This window comes from Chlorocebus sabaeus, chromosome 14, assembly GCF_047675955.1.
Source record: "Chlorocebus sabaeus isolate Y175 chromosome 14, mChlSab1.0.hap1, whole genome shotgun sequence".
Classification (NCBI taxonomy): Eukaryota; Metazoa; Chordata; class Mammalia; order Primates; family Cercopithecidae; genus Chlorocebus; species Chlorocebus sabaeus.
In genome coordinates, this window is record NC_132917.1 from 23657442 (window position 1) to 23669669 (window position 12228).

Below are 12228 nucleotides of genomic sequence, written 5' to 3' on the forward strand. Positions count from 1 at the left end.
CACGGGGTTAGGAGATCGAGACCATCCTGGCTAGCATGGTGAAACCCTGTCTCTACTGAAAGTACAAAAAATTAGCCAGGCGTGGTAGCGGGCGCCTGTAGTCCCAGCTACTCGGGAGGCCGAGACAGGAGAATGGCATGAACCTGGGAGGCGGAGCTTGCAGTGAGCCAAGATCACGCCACTGCACTCCAGCCTGGGTGACAGAGCGAGCCATCTCAAAAATAATAATAATAATAAATAAAAAATTACAGAAAAGGTTCAAGAACAATATAAAGAACTTTTCTTGACTGGGCTCCGTGACTCCTGCCTGTAATCCCAGCATTTTAGGAGGCCGAGGCAGGCAGATCACAAGGTCAGGAGTTTGAGACCAGCCTGACCAAAATGGCGAAACCCCTTCTCTACTAAAAATACAAAAATTAGCCAGCTGTGGTGGCACATGTCTGTAATCCCAGCTACTCAGAAGGCTAAGGCAGGTGAATCACTTGAACCTGGGAGGCAGAGGTTAGGCTCCATCTCAAAAAAATAAAGCAACTTTTCTCCCTAAGCATTCAAGAATTAGTGCCAGTCTGATGACCCATCACTTGAAATACTTAGGTATAGATTATCTATAAACAAGGACCTTCTCCCACATAACCACAGTACAGCCATTTAAATCAGGAAACTTAATCTTAATATGCTTGTGTCAACTAATAGACCCTAATTCAAGATTTTCCATTTTATCTAATAACTTCCTTTATAGCAAAAGGCCATTCAGAATTACACATTGCACTTAGTTGTGATATGTCAGTTTGAAATAGTTCCTTGTCTTCCTTTGATTTTTATAACCTTGACTTTTTAAAGTATTACAAGCCAATTTATCTTGTTTGATGCTTCCTTATATTTAGGTCACTAATTTTGGCAGAGGTGTGACAGAACTAATGCTTTGTACGTCTCATTGTATTCCAACAGGTGGCATCATTTACATTTGTCCCATTATGATGATGTTAAATTTGACACTTGATTAAAGTGGTCTCTACCAGAGTTCTTTACTGTAAAGTTATTCATTTTCCCTTTGTAATTAATCTGTATTTTGTGGGGAAGGACTTTGAAATAGGATACTTATGTTCCTCACAAGACCTCAGATTGATTGATTGATTGATTGATTTATATCTATATCTACTCATAGTTTCCTATTTTATTCAACAGTTTATGAACTCTTACCATCATTATTTATTTTGATATGCACATTGTCTCAGGTAGTTTGTGAGACCTCCTTTAAACTGGTTCCTGTGTTATTTTGAAATGCTCCCATAATTCTTGAACATTTCCTTGTTTTCAGCACAAAAATTTTTTTCAAGTTCGTTCTATGCTTTTCCAGGAATCCCTTGTTCTTTTTAGTGGACAGTGATATTGACAATCTAGGATCTGGGTAGTACTAGATACGCTTATTGGGATACCACTGCTTCCAGGCCCTCTGTGTGGAAAGAATTGTTTGTGTGTGTGTGTGTGTGTGTGTGTGTGAGCGCGCGCGCACACACACACGCAAAAAAGAAAACTATTTCAAAAATTGAAGAGGGGATACTTCCAAACTCATTCTGTGAGGCCAGCATTACCCTGATAGCAAAATCAACAAAGACACACACAAAAAAACCTATACATACACATACGTGTGTGTGTGTATATATATGTATATATATGCACTTATGTTTGTATCTGTATTTATTCCTGGTTTTTTTTTTGAGACAGGGTCTCACTCTGTCACCCAGGTTGGAGTGCAGTGATACAATTAGAGATCACTGCAGCCTCCACCTCCCCAGACTCAGGTGATCCTCCTTAGTTTTTGTACTTTTAGTAGTGATGGGGTTTCACCCTCTTGCCCAGGCTAGTCTCGAACTCCTGGACTCAAGCGATCCACCTGCCTCAGCTTCCTAAAGTGCTAGGATTACAGGCATGAGCCACCACACCCGGCCTTATTTCTATATTTTTATATATCAAAAACCATGAGTCCATGTAGATACCTCCAATTTTAGTCTGGTAGGGCCAGGCGTGGTGGCTTATACCTGTAATCCCAGCACTTTGGGAGGCCTAGGGAGACAGACCACTTGTGCCTAGGAGTTCAAAACCAGTCTTGGCGACATAGTGAAACTCTATCTCTACAAAAAACACAAAAAGTAGCCAGATGTGGTGGCACTCACCTGTGGTCTCAGGTACTCAGGAGACTGAAGTAGGAGGATCACCTGCGCCCTGGGGAGGTCAAGCACTTTGGGAGCTGTGATTGCACTACTGTACTCCAGCCTGGGCAACAGAACCAGACCTTGTCTCAAAAAAAAAAAAAACCTATAAGGTTTGTTCTAATTTTCTCCTTTCCATATTTGTAACTAACTTCTACAGTGCAAGGCCTGGCTCCAGTTATAGTTAACATATTTATGTATTTAATCAGTTTTCCTATATGTGACCAATGTCCTTTTTCCACTGCTGCCTCCTACCCCACATGTAAGCCCTTGTCACCCTGCTTGGGCTTTGACTCTCCTTGTTGAATTCCAATATGGATTCCCTCCTCTTCCTACTAGACTCTCTGACACATCATCACCCCAGGGCACCCCTTCATTGGAATGCCTTCTCACACTGCATGACTTCAGGACTCCATGCCAATGACGGGTAGACTGACACTCTGGGCTGCCTCTCATCAGATGCTCTCCTCACCACTGTCTGGATCTTACACACTGCAGTCAACTGCTCTTCCATATGAATGCTTTTTTACTCTGCTTAGGACAACCTGCTCTGTTCTGATTTTTACTGGGCAATGGCTGACTGATACAGCCATGTAAACTTGCACTGTTACCAATAAAGATAGACTGAATAATTATTTTCATGTAATGGAAGACAGTAATCAAAAAATATTTGCAGCTGGGCGCGGTGGTTCAGGCCTGAAATCCCAGCACTTTGGGAGGCTGAGGTGGGCAGATCACTTGAGGTCAGGAGTTCAAGACCAGCCTGGCCAACATGGTGAAACCCCGTCTCTACAAAAAATACAAAAATTAGCGAGTGTGGTGGCCCGGTCCTGTAGTCCCAGCTACTTGGGAGGCTGAAGCAGGAAAATGGCTTGAACCCAGGAGGTGGAGGTTGCAGTGAGCTGAGATTACACCACTGCACTCCAGTCTGGGTGATAGAGCAAGACTCCATCTCAGAAGGAAAAAAAGTATTTGCTATGGCTGCACACATCAACATGAATGAGTCCCAAAAACATAATGTGGAGATAAAAAAGCTATAGAACACATACACTATGATTCCATTCATGTCAGGTTTAAAAAAGCAAAACTGTCCTTAAAAGCTACTAAGCCATGACTCTTCTTCTCCTACCCGCCAGCTTGGATATTTTCCTCACCCTACTTGGACTCTGACACCCTGCACTAGACAGCTCTTATATGGGCCACCACAACCCCCAGCATTTCTGAAACAGATGTCTTCCGTGTTCTGTCCTACTGATGGCTTGGTGGCTTTCGGATTAAATCATTTAAAAAATTGTGTTTTTCTTCCGTTTTTTCTGCTTATTTTATTAGTTACCAAGAGAATTGTGCTAAAATCTCCAACTTTGATTATGTATGGATTTGTCTATTTCTTATTTACTTCTGTTAACGTTTGCTTTATATATTTTAAAGTTATATAATTAGGTCCAGCAGAGATGAAATTGTGTTTTTCTGATTAATTGACCTTGTTGGGGAGAAAAGATTTTCTTCAACCATTGCCTAGATTCATGGCTGAGACCCCTTTAACAAAAGACAGATTAACAAAAGAAATGCATGCAATTTTATATTTTATTTTATATACACACACATATACATAAATACATATATGTATGTGTGTATTTACATATATATATGGTTTGGTTTTTTTTTTGAGACAGAGTCTCGCTCTGTCGCCCAGGCTGGAGTGCAGTGGTGCCATCTTGGCTCACTACAAGCTCCGTCTCCCAGGTTCACACCATTCTCCCTGCCCCAGGCTCCCAAGTAGCTGGGATCACAGGCACCTACCACCACACCTGGCTAATTTTTTTATATTTTTAGTAGAGAAAGGGTTTGGCCATGTTTGCCAGTCTGATCTGGAACTGCTGACCTCAGGTGATCCGCCCACCTTGACCTCCCAAAGTGCTGGGATTACAGGCATGAGCCACAGCGCCCGGCCTCCTTTGTTTTTGTTTTGTTTTGTTTTATTTGTTTGTTTTCTTTGAGACAGTCTCTGTTGCCTAGGCTGGAGTGCAGTGGCATGATCTCGGCTCTGGGTTCAAGGGATTCTCGTGCCTCAGCCTCCCAAGTAGTTGGAATTATAGGCACCTGCCACCACGCCTGGCTAATTTTTGGTGTTTTTGTTTTGTTTTGTTTTATGAGATGGAGTCTCGCTCTGTCCCCAGGCTGGAGTGCAGTGGAGAGATCTCAGCTCACTGCAGTCTCTGCCTCCCAGGTTCAAGCGATCCTCCTGCCTCAGCCTCCTGAGTAGCTGGGACTACAGGTGTGTGCCAACACGCCCAGCTAGATGAAAGGTGACATGATCTCAGCTCACTGCAACCTTCGTCTCCCAGGCTCAACGTTCGTCTCCCACCTCAGCCTCGTGAGCAGCTGGACCTGTCTTTTAAGTCCACACTCCAATCCTTCCACCTCCAGAAATCTTTCCCTAGTTCTTTTAACCTTTGTTTTCTTGCTTTTTATATTTATGTTCTTTGACATAAGCTTTAACCTTTGGTTATCCAATTTTTGGTACCCAAATGAATATACAGGACTGGGTCTTAGACTTTTTTGGTAGCCCTTACAGGTTTAGTAAAGTGGCACGTAGTGAATTTTAGTGAATTGATTGAATGAAAGAATTATTTCTTACGTAATATGCATATTTCATTAATTGTAAGTTGCACATTTTTTCACATTTTAGCATCTGTGAAATGAGGATGCGTTCTATAATCCATGACTACATGACCATTATGTTACAATTGTGACAGCCTCTCTAAAACAGCCATAATTCCTTTGTCTTACCTAAGATAATTAACAGTAGTAATTCCTTACTGTCATCAAATTTCTGGGAGTCAAACTTTAAAAGATAGTCCAAATAATCACAATTCATTTATTCTATGTATTAACATATCCAGAGTCTGGGTGTTGTGGCTCATGCCTATAATCTCAGCACTTTGGGAGGCTGAGGCAGGAGGATCAGTTGAGCCCAGGAGTTATGATGGCACCACTGCATTCCATCCTGGATGACAAAGCAAGACACTATCTCTAAAAATAACAATAATAACATATCCAGATACTTTTACCAGTTGTTATTACTATAAATTAGCTAATTCAAATTTTCATAAAATTATATTAATAGTTTTTGCTGTTTTACAGAGTAAGCCATATCAAAGACTTCATTGAAAAATACCAAGGATCTCAAAGAAGTCCTCCGTTTTCCCTGGCAACAGCTCTTCCTGTCCTCAGGTTGCTAGATGAGACACTCACACTGGAAGAAGCAGATTTACAGAATGCTGTCATCATTCAGAGACTCCAAAAAACTGCTGCACCTTTTAGAGAACTTTCAGAGCACTGATTTTTGATAGACTAAGTGGAAACTTTGCAAAGAAATGATGGTTGTAAGTGGACATGCAAACCAAAATTGGGGACTTGAGAAGTCAGACTCACTAGACTTTTGGTTTGAGTATTGTTGAACTCTCTCCTAATGAGAAGATGTTTAGATAAGTACAAGTTAGGAAAGTAGCATATGACTGGAAACTATATTCAGTGCACTTTCTCCAAAAGGCTACTCAGAAAAATAGACTTATTTTCAAATACCAGTTATCAATATATATTAAATAGCTGTATTATTTAGAATCTTAATATGGTATAAATTAGCGAATGTGTTCACAATATTCATTCAAACATCATTCCTGGACAGCAGGGATTTATTTAAATGTTAGCTGCCTCAGAGTTTTTAAAGAGCTAAATACGACCTGGCGCGGTGGTTCATGCCTGTAATCCCAGCACTTTGGGAGGCCAAGACAGGCAGATCACAAGGTCAAGAGATTGAGACCATCCTGGCCAACATGGTGAAACCCCATCTCTACTAAAAATACAAAAATTACCTGGGCGTGGTGGTGCACATCTGTAGTCCCAGCTACTCGGGAGGCTGAGGCAGGAGAATCGCTTGAACCCAGGAGGTGTGGGTTGCAGTGAGCTGAGATTGAGCAACTGCACTCCAGCCTGGTGACAGAGCAAGACCCCCTCTCAAAAATAAATAAAATAAAATAAAATAAAATTGTGGCCGGGCGCAATGGCTCATGCATGTGATCCCAACACTTTGGGAGGCTGAGTCGGGAGGATCACTTGAAGCCAGGAGTTTAAAATCAGAATGGTCACCAGAGTGAGACCCCTGTCTATATATTTTTTTAATTTAAAAAATAAAAATAAAATTGTGTAGCTTAGTATAGTGTCAAGGTTAATCTGCCTACTCACATTTCTACACTTTCTAAAAATGTAATAAAAGAAAATTCTTTCTAGAAAACCTATTCCCTTTCCATTTTATTTTCTTTCAAAAATTACAGATTTGTTTTTGGCTAACATTTGGGATTAGCCATTCATTTGCCACCACTCAGAATCTAATGCCTATATGTGTCACATTACTAATATTTTTTAAATGCATCACATAAAATATGGTTTTCTGTTTCTTTTTTTTGTTTGTTTGTTTGAGACGGAGTTTCGCTCTTATTGCCCAGGCTGGAGTGCAGTGGCACAATCTCGGCTCACCACAACCTCCGCCTCCTGGGTTCAAGCGATTGTCCTCCCTCAGCCTCCCAAGTAGCTGGGATTACAGGCATACGCCACCACGCTTGGCTAATTTTGTATTTTTAGTAGACACAGGGTTTCACCATGTTGGTCAGGCTGGTCTCGAACTCCTGACCTCAGGTGATCTTCCCGCTAGGCCTCCCAAAGTGCTGGGATTACAGGTGTGAGCCACTGTGCCCAGCTGGTTTTCTGTTTCATACATCACAGTCAACTTGTGAATACTTTTAAAGATTATTTCATTTTGATATCACGAAGAAAAACATGCTTTATATCTTAGACTTTTAATTAAATCCAGTTAGACCTCAATTTTTCACTGTCAGATTAAATCCCCATACCTGAAAATAAGTTTAACATTTTTTTTTGCAAATGATCTGTTGAATCAGATTCAAAATGAAGTATGCATTGAGTGTGCCAAGGAACTAAGTGGTCCATAGCAGCAGTAATGTTCATAGGGTACGAGATGCATGCCATGAAGCAGCAATTCTCAAACATTTTTATCTCAAGACCATTTGTTTATGTGAGCTGTATATATCACCATATTAAATATTAAGTGCTTAAAATAGTTATTTATGGGCTGGGCACAGTGGCTCATGCCTGTAATCCCAGCACTTTGGGAGGTTGAGGCGAGTGGATCACAAGATCAGGTGATCGAAACCATCCTGTCCAACGTGATGAAACCGCATCTCCATTAAAAATACAAAAAAAAAAATAGCTGGGTGTGGTGGCGTGTGCCTGTAATCCCAACTACATGGGAGGCTGAGGCAGGAGAATCACTTGAACCCAGGAGGCAGAGGTTTCAGTGAGCCAAGATTGCACCACTGCACTCCAGCCTGGCAACAGAGTAAGACTCTGTCTCAAAAAAAAAAAAAAAAAAAAAAATTCATTTAAAAATAATAACTTCTGGCTGGATGTGGTGGCTCACACCTGTAATCCCAGCACTTTGGGAGGCCAAGACAGGTGGATCACTTGAGCCCAGGAGTTTGAGACCAGCCTGGGCAATAAGGCAAAACCCCATCTATAAAAATTACAAAAATTAGTCCAATGTGGTGGCTCACACCTGTAATCCCAGCACTTTGGGAGACTAAAGCAGGCAGATCACCTGAGGTCAGGAGTTCGAGACCAGCCTGGTCAATGTGGTAAAACCATGTCTGTACTAAAAATACAAAAATTAGCTGGGCGTGGTGGCATGCTCCTGTAATCTCAGCTACTAGGGAGGCTGAGGGAGGAGAATTGCTTGAACTCAGGAGGCAGGGGTTGCAGTGAGCCGAGATTGTGCCACTGCACTGCACTCTAGCTTAGGCAATAGAGTAAGACCCTGCCATAATAATATTTTTTTTTTTTTTTTTTTTTTGAGATAGAGTTTTGCCCTTTCCCCTAGGCTGGAGTGCCATGGCGCAATCTCGGCTCACTGCAACTTGTGCCCCCCAGGTTCAAGCGATTCTTCTGCCTCCCGAGTAGCTGGGATTATAGGCACCCACTACCACGCCTGGCTAATTTTTGTATTTTTAGTAGAGATGGGGTTTCGCCATTTGGCCTGGCTGGCCTCTTAACTTCTAACCTCAGGTGATCCACCCGCCTCGGCCTCCCAAAGTGCTAGGATTATAGGCATGAGCCATTGTGCCCAGCCAATAATAACTTGTAAAACATGAAACAATTTAGTGGGAAAAGCGGCCGGCTTTTTTTGGGGAATTACTTTCTGTCATAAAGAAGATAGATGGGTTCTCATGTCTTCTACATTCAGTCTGTTATGCAGTCACATATCATGTAGACTCTGGAAAACACCACTGTACACTTGTGAAAGAGTGAAAAGGAGCAAATAACGCTTTAGTATGATTATGAAAAACGTTTTGACTTCACAGTGCCCTGAATGGGTCTCGGGAACCTCCAGGGATCCCTCAGGCACACTTTGAGAACCAATCTATATAAAGTGATGGTTCACAATGATTCTCAAGCCTTAGTTTCAGAATCATTTGGGGCAGCTTTTCAAAAATGCTATTCCTGCCACCTACCACAAGGATTCTGATTCATTGTGTCTGTGATGGGTCTCAGATCTCTGCATTTTTAATCTTACGTGATTCTTAAGTATGAGGTAGAAGTACTTTCTTCAGGAAATTCTGTTCTAAGCTTTTACCCTGAGAAAATAAAACCTGCATGCTTTCACCAGGGACAATAGAAGACTCCACTGAAACAGATCTGCTAGACCACTAAGTTTATCCTTGTCATCTAGTTTGCTCTTGGAAGAGTCTGTTACCTTTTGTCGCTGAACCAATCATGACATAAACTTGTGCTATACCTCCTGTAGCACAGCCAAGACAAGGCTGGAACATTTAATTAAGGTTTTTACTAAGGACTCAGGAATAGCAACAGGGAAATATCTATGTAACTAAATGACCTGACATAAAATCTATCTTCTGATTGCAGTCTATTGTGAGAATGCTGCTTTTCCTAGCTCCCAGCCTTCCTTAGGGCAGAAGGCTGTCTTTTTATTAGGAAAAGAGGGAGGACAAAGGAGAGCCTTTTCCCTTTGTCCGTTACTCTTAGAAATGAATAGGTACATAATAGAAAATAAATATTTATTGTTGGTAATGTTTACACAGCAATGTTAGAGCCTCTCTGTAGTGAAACAAAAATAATATTCTTACCAAAAATTAAAAATTAAAAAATGAGGCAATGGTAAAAATCAATGAACTTATCTTTCTGATATAGAAAATAACACGATGATTGTTAATACATGTTCAGGAATCTAAGAAAATGTTTCATATAGGCCTATCATGTAGCATTTTTATTTGCATAATTATGGTCAACATATGATTCTCCATATAGGGGTCTCTCATTGAGAATGTTTCTTGTGTACCAATAGAAAAGCCTCTTTGGTAGATTTTCCGGTTTATAATTATTTAACCAGAAGATACACAGGAGGTTCTATTGTATGTACCTGTAGAATACATCCCAGTAAGGGTCCTATGGAGAAAGACCTGTTGTCAGCAATAACCTTCATTATTCTAACTGTGAAACGTTCATTAATGTGAATAATATTCTCAAAGGTTCTCTACAATGAGAATCATCCAGTAAAGCTTTTTACCTGACAATTTAAAAGTTGTAAAGTTGTTAGTTAAATATGTAGAATTATCAAAAGAGGTTGACTTTGGAAAACAAACTGAATTTGCTAAGGGAAGGAAAACTTGAAAATAATCATCTTAGATGTGGAATACAATTTGACCTAAGCAATTGTTTCAAAACTGTCTTCAGTTTCTTGAAAAAAATTGTTAGGGATGATATATAGAAATACATATCTAGGCTAGGCACGGTGGCTCATGCCTGCAATCCCAGCCCTTTGGGAGGCCGAAGTGGATGGATCACGAGGTCAAGAGATCGAGACCATCCTGCTCAACATGGTGAAACCCTGTCTCTACTAAAAATACAAAAATCAGCTGGGCGTAGTGGTGCGTCCCTGTAGTCCCAGCTACTCAGGAGGCTGAGGCAGGAGAATCACTTGAGCGCCGGAGGCAGAGGGTGCAGTGAGCCGAGATCGCGCCACTGCACTCCAGCCTGGGCAACAGAGTGAGACTCGTCACAAAAAAAAAGAAAAAAGAAATACATATCTAATGTTACAGATTCTGGTTTATTGGTTAATTACTATGCATTTTTTTCAGTTTAAAAAATAATCTTATTTTATATACTTCTCTCAGTATAATTTTTCATGACATTTCAGCATGTTGATAATATGTGTGCATCTATTTCAGTGCCTTAAAGTATTTTGAGAGCAATCTTTTGCTGACAGTTAAAGAACTGTTAAGAATGAAATACTGTTCATTAAAAGGATCTGTGAAATCATTTACCCTTGTTATAAAATAGTTATATGCAAATACACTTGTCATTTTATTTGGCAGAGTCATTCAGTTTGCTAATCAAACATTTATTAGGTGCCTTTGCTTTAACCAACATTACTTTCATTTAATACTCAGAAATGTAAAGATGTGATATTTTTGAATACTAACTCAATGGCGTGTTTAATTTTTCAACTATTCTTTGTGTCATGAGCTGAACTAGCACGAAGACTCTTTAGTAGGGTTTACTCCTTTGTTCCTTTTCCTAAGTACAAACCATTTTATGAAAAAATTGCTCATTGCACTAAATCTTCAAATGGAAATGGCTTATTCAGTAGACCAATATTTGGCTCTTTGTCATTTGTTTTAATGTATTTTTTGCACAGATAATTTATATTCATTATAGAAAATTATAATATGCAGATATGCTAAAATGATCCTTAAATCACCTATTATTCTGCCTTTCACATATAACCACTGCCAGTTCTAGTGGTGCGTGCCTGTTGTCCCAGCTACTCGGGAGACTGAGGCAGCAGGATCGCTTGAGCCCAGAAGTTCTGGGGTGTAGTGTGCTCTGCCAGTTGGTCAGGTGTCTGCACTAAGTTTGGCATCAATTTGGTGATCTCACTGGAACGGGGGACCACCAGGTTGCCCACTGCAAAAGGAGCAAGAACGAATGCTGATCAGTAGTGGTATTACACCTGTGAATAGTCACTGCATTCCAGCTTGAACAACATAGGGGGAACTTGTCTCTTTTAAAAAGTGAAAAAAAAAAAGCCGGGTGCAGTGGCTCTTGCCTGTAATCCCAGCACTTTGTGAGGCCGAGGTGGGCTGATCAGGAGTTCAAGACCAGCCTGGCTAACATGGTGAAACCCCGTCTCTACTAAAAATACAAGAATTAGCCAGGCATGGTGGCGGGCACCTGTAATCCCAGCTACTCGGGAGGCTGAGGCTGAAGAATCACTTGAACCCGGGAAGCAGAGGTTGCAGTGAGCCGAGATCATGCCATTGCACTCCAGCCTAAGTGACAGAGCAAGACTGTCTCGAAAAAAAGAAAAAGAAAAAAGTAAAAAATAAAATTTAGGAATTAAAAACTACTAGTAACATTTTGATGTGCATCCTTTCAGATATTTTTTAGTGTATCAGCTTTTAGTCTTGTTTTAATTAAAAGGCAGCTGCCTTGTTTATTTTAATCCTACTTTATTGAAATCTAATTTATTTGTCTTTTACATTAAAAATTACATTATGAACTTACCGTCACTTTAAATAGAATAATAACTGTTAGGGAAATGCCTTTTATTATAATTACATTTTTTGCTGTCCAAAAAAGTTATTAATTTTTTTATTTTTTTGAGATGGAGTTTCACTCTTATTGCCCAGGCTGGAGTGCAATGGCATGATCTCAGCTCACTGCAACCTCCACCTCCCAGGTTCAAGTGATTCTCCTCCCTCAGCCTCCCGAGTAGCTGGGATTACAGGAGCCCACCACCACGCCCGGCTAATTTTGTATTTTTTTAGTAGAGACGGGATTTCGCCATGTTGGTCAGGCTGGTCTTGAACTCCTGACCTCAGGTGATCCACTCACCTCAGCCTCCCAAAGTGCTGGGATTATAGGT

At 40.7% G+C, this 12228-nt stretch overlaps 1 protein-coding gene across 4 annotated transcripts in view; it reads left to right on the forward strand.

The window, feature by feature from the left end:
• Window positions 1-10955, forward strand: part of UBXN2A (UBX domain protein 2A) — a 55654-nt gene extending 44699 nt beyond the window's left edge. For all 4 annotated transcript variants that reach the window (XM_073022808.1, XM_073022807.1, XM_038006620.2 and 1 more), the window contains one exon: window positions 5355-10955. In XM_073022808.1, coding sequence (XP_072878909.1) covers window positions 5355-5553 — 199 coding nt within the window. In that variant the 3' untranslated portion in view covers window positions 5554-10955. The remainder of the gene's footprint in view (window positions 1-5354) is intronic.
• Window positions 10956-12228: the final 1273 nt, after the last annotated feature.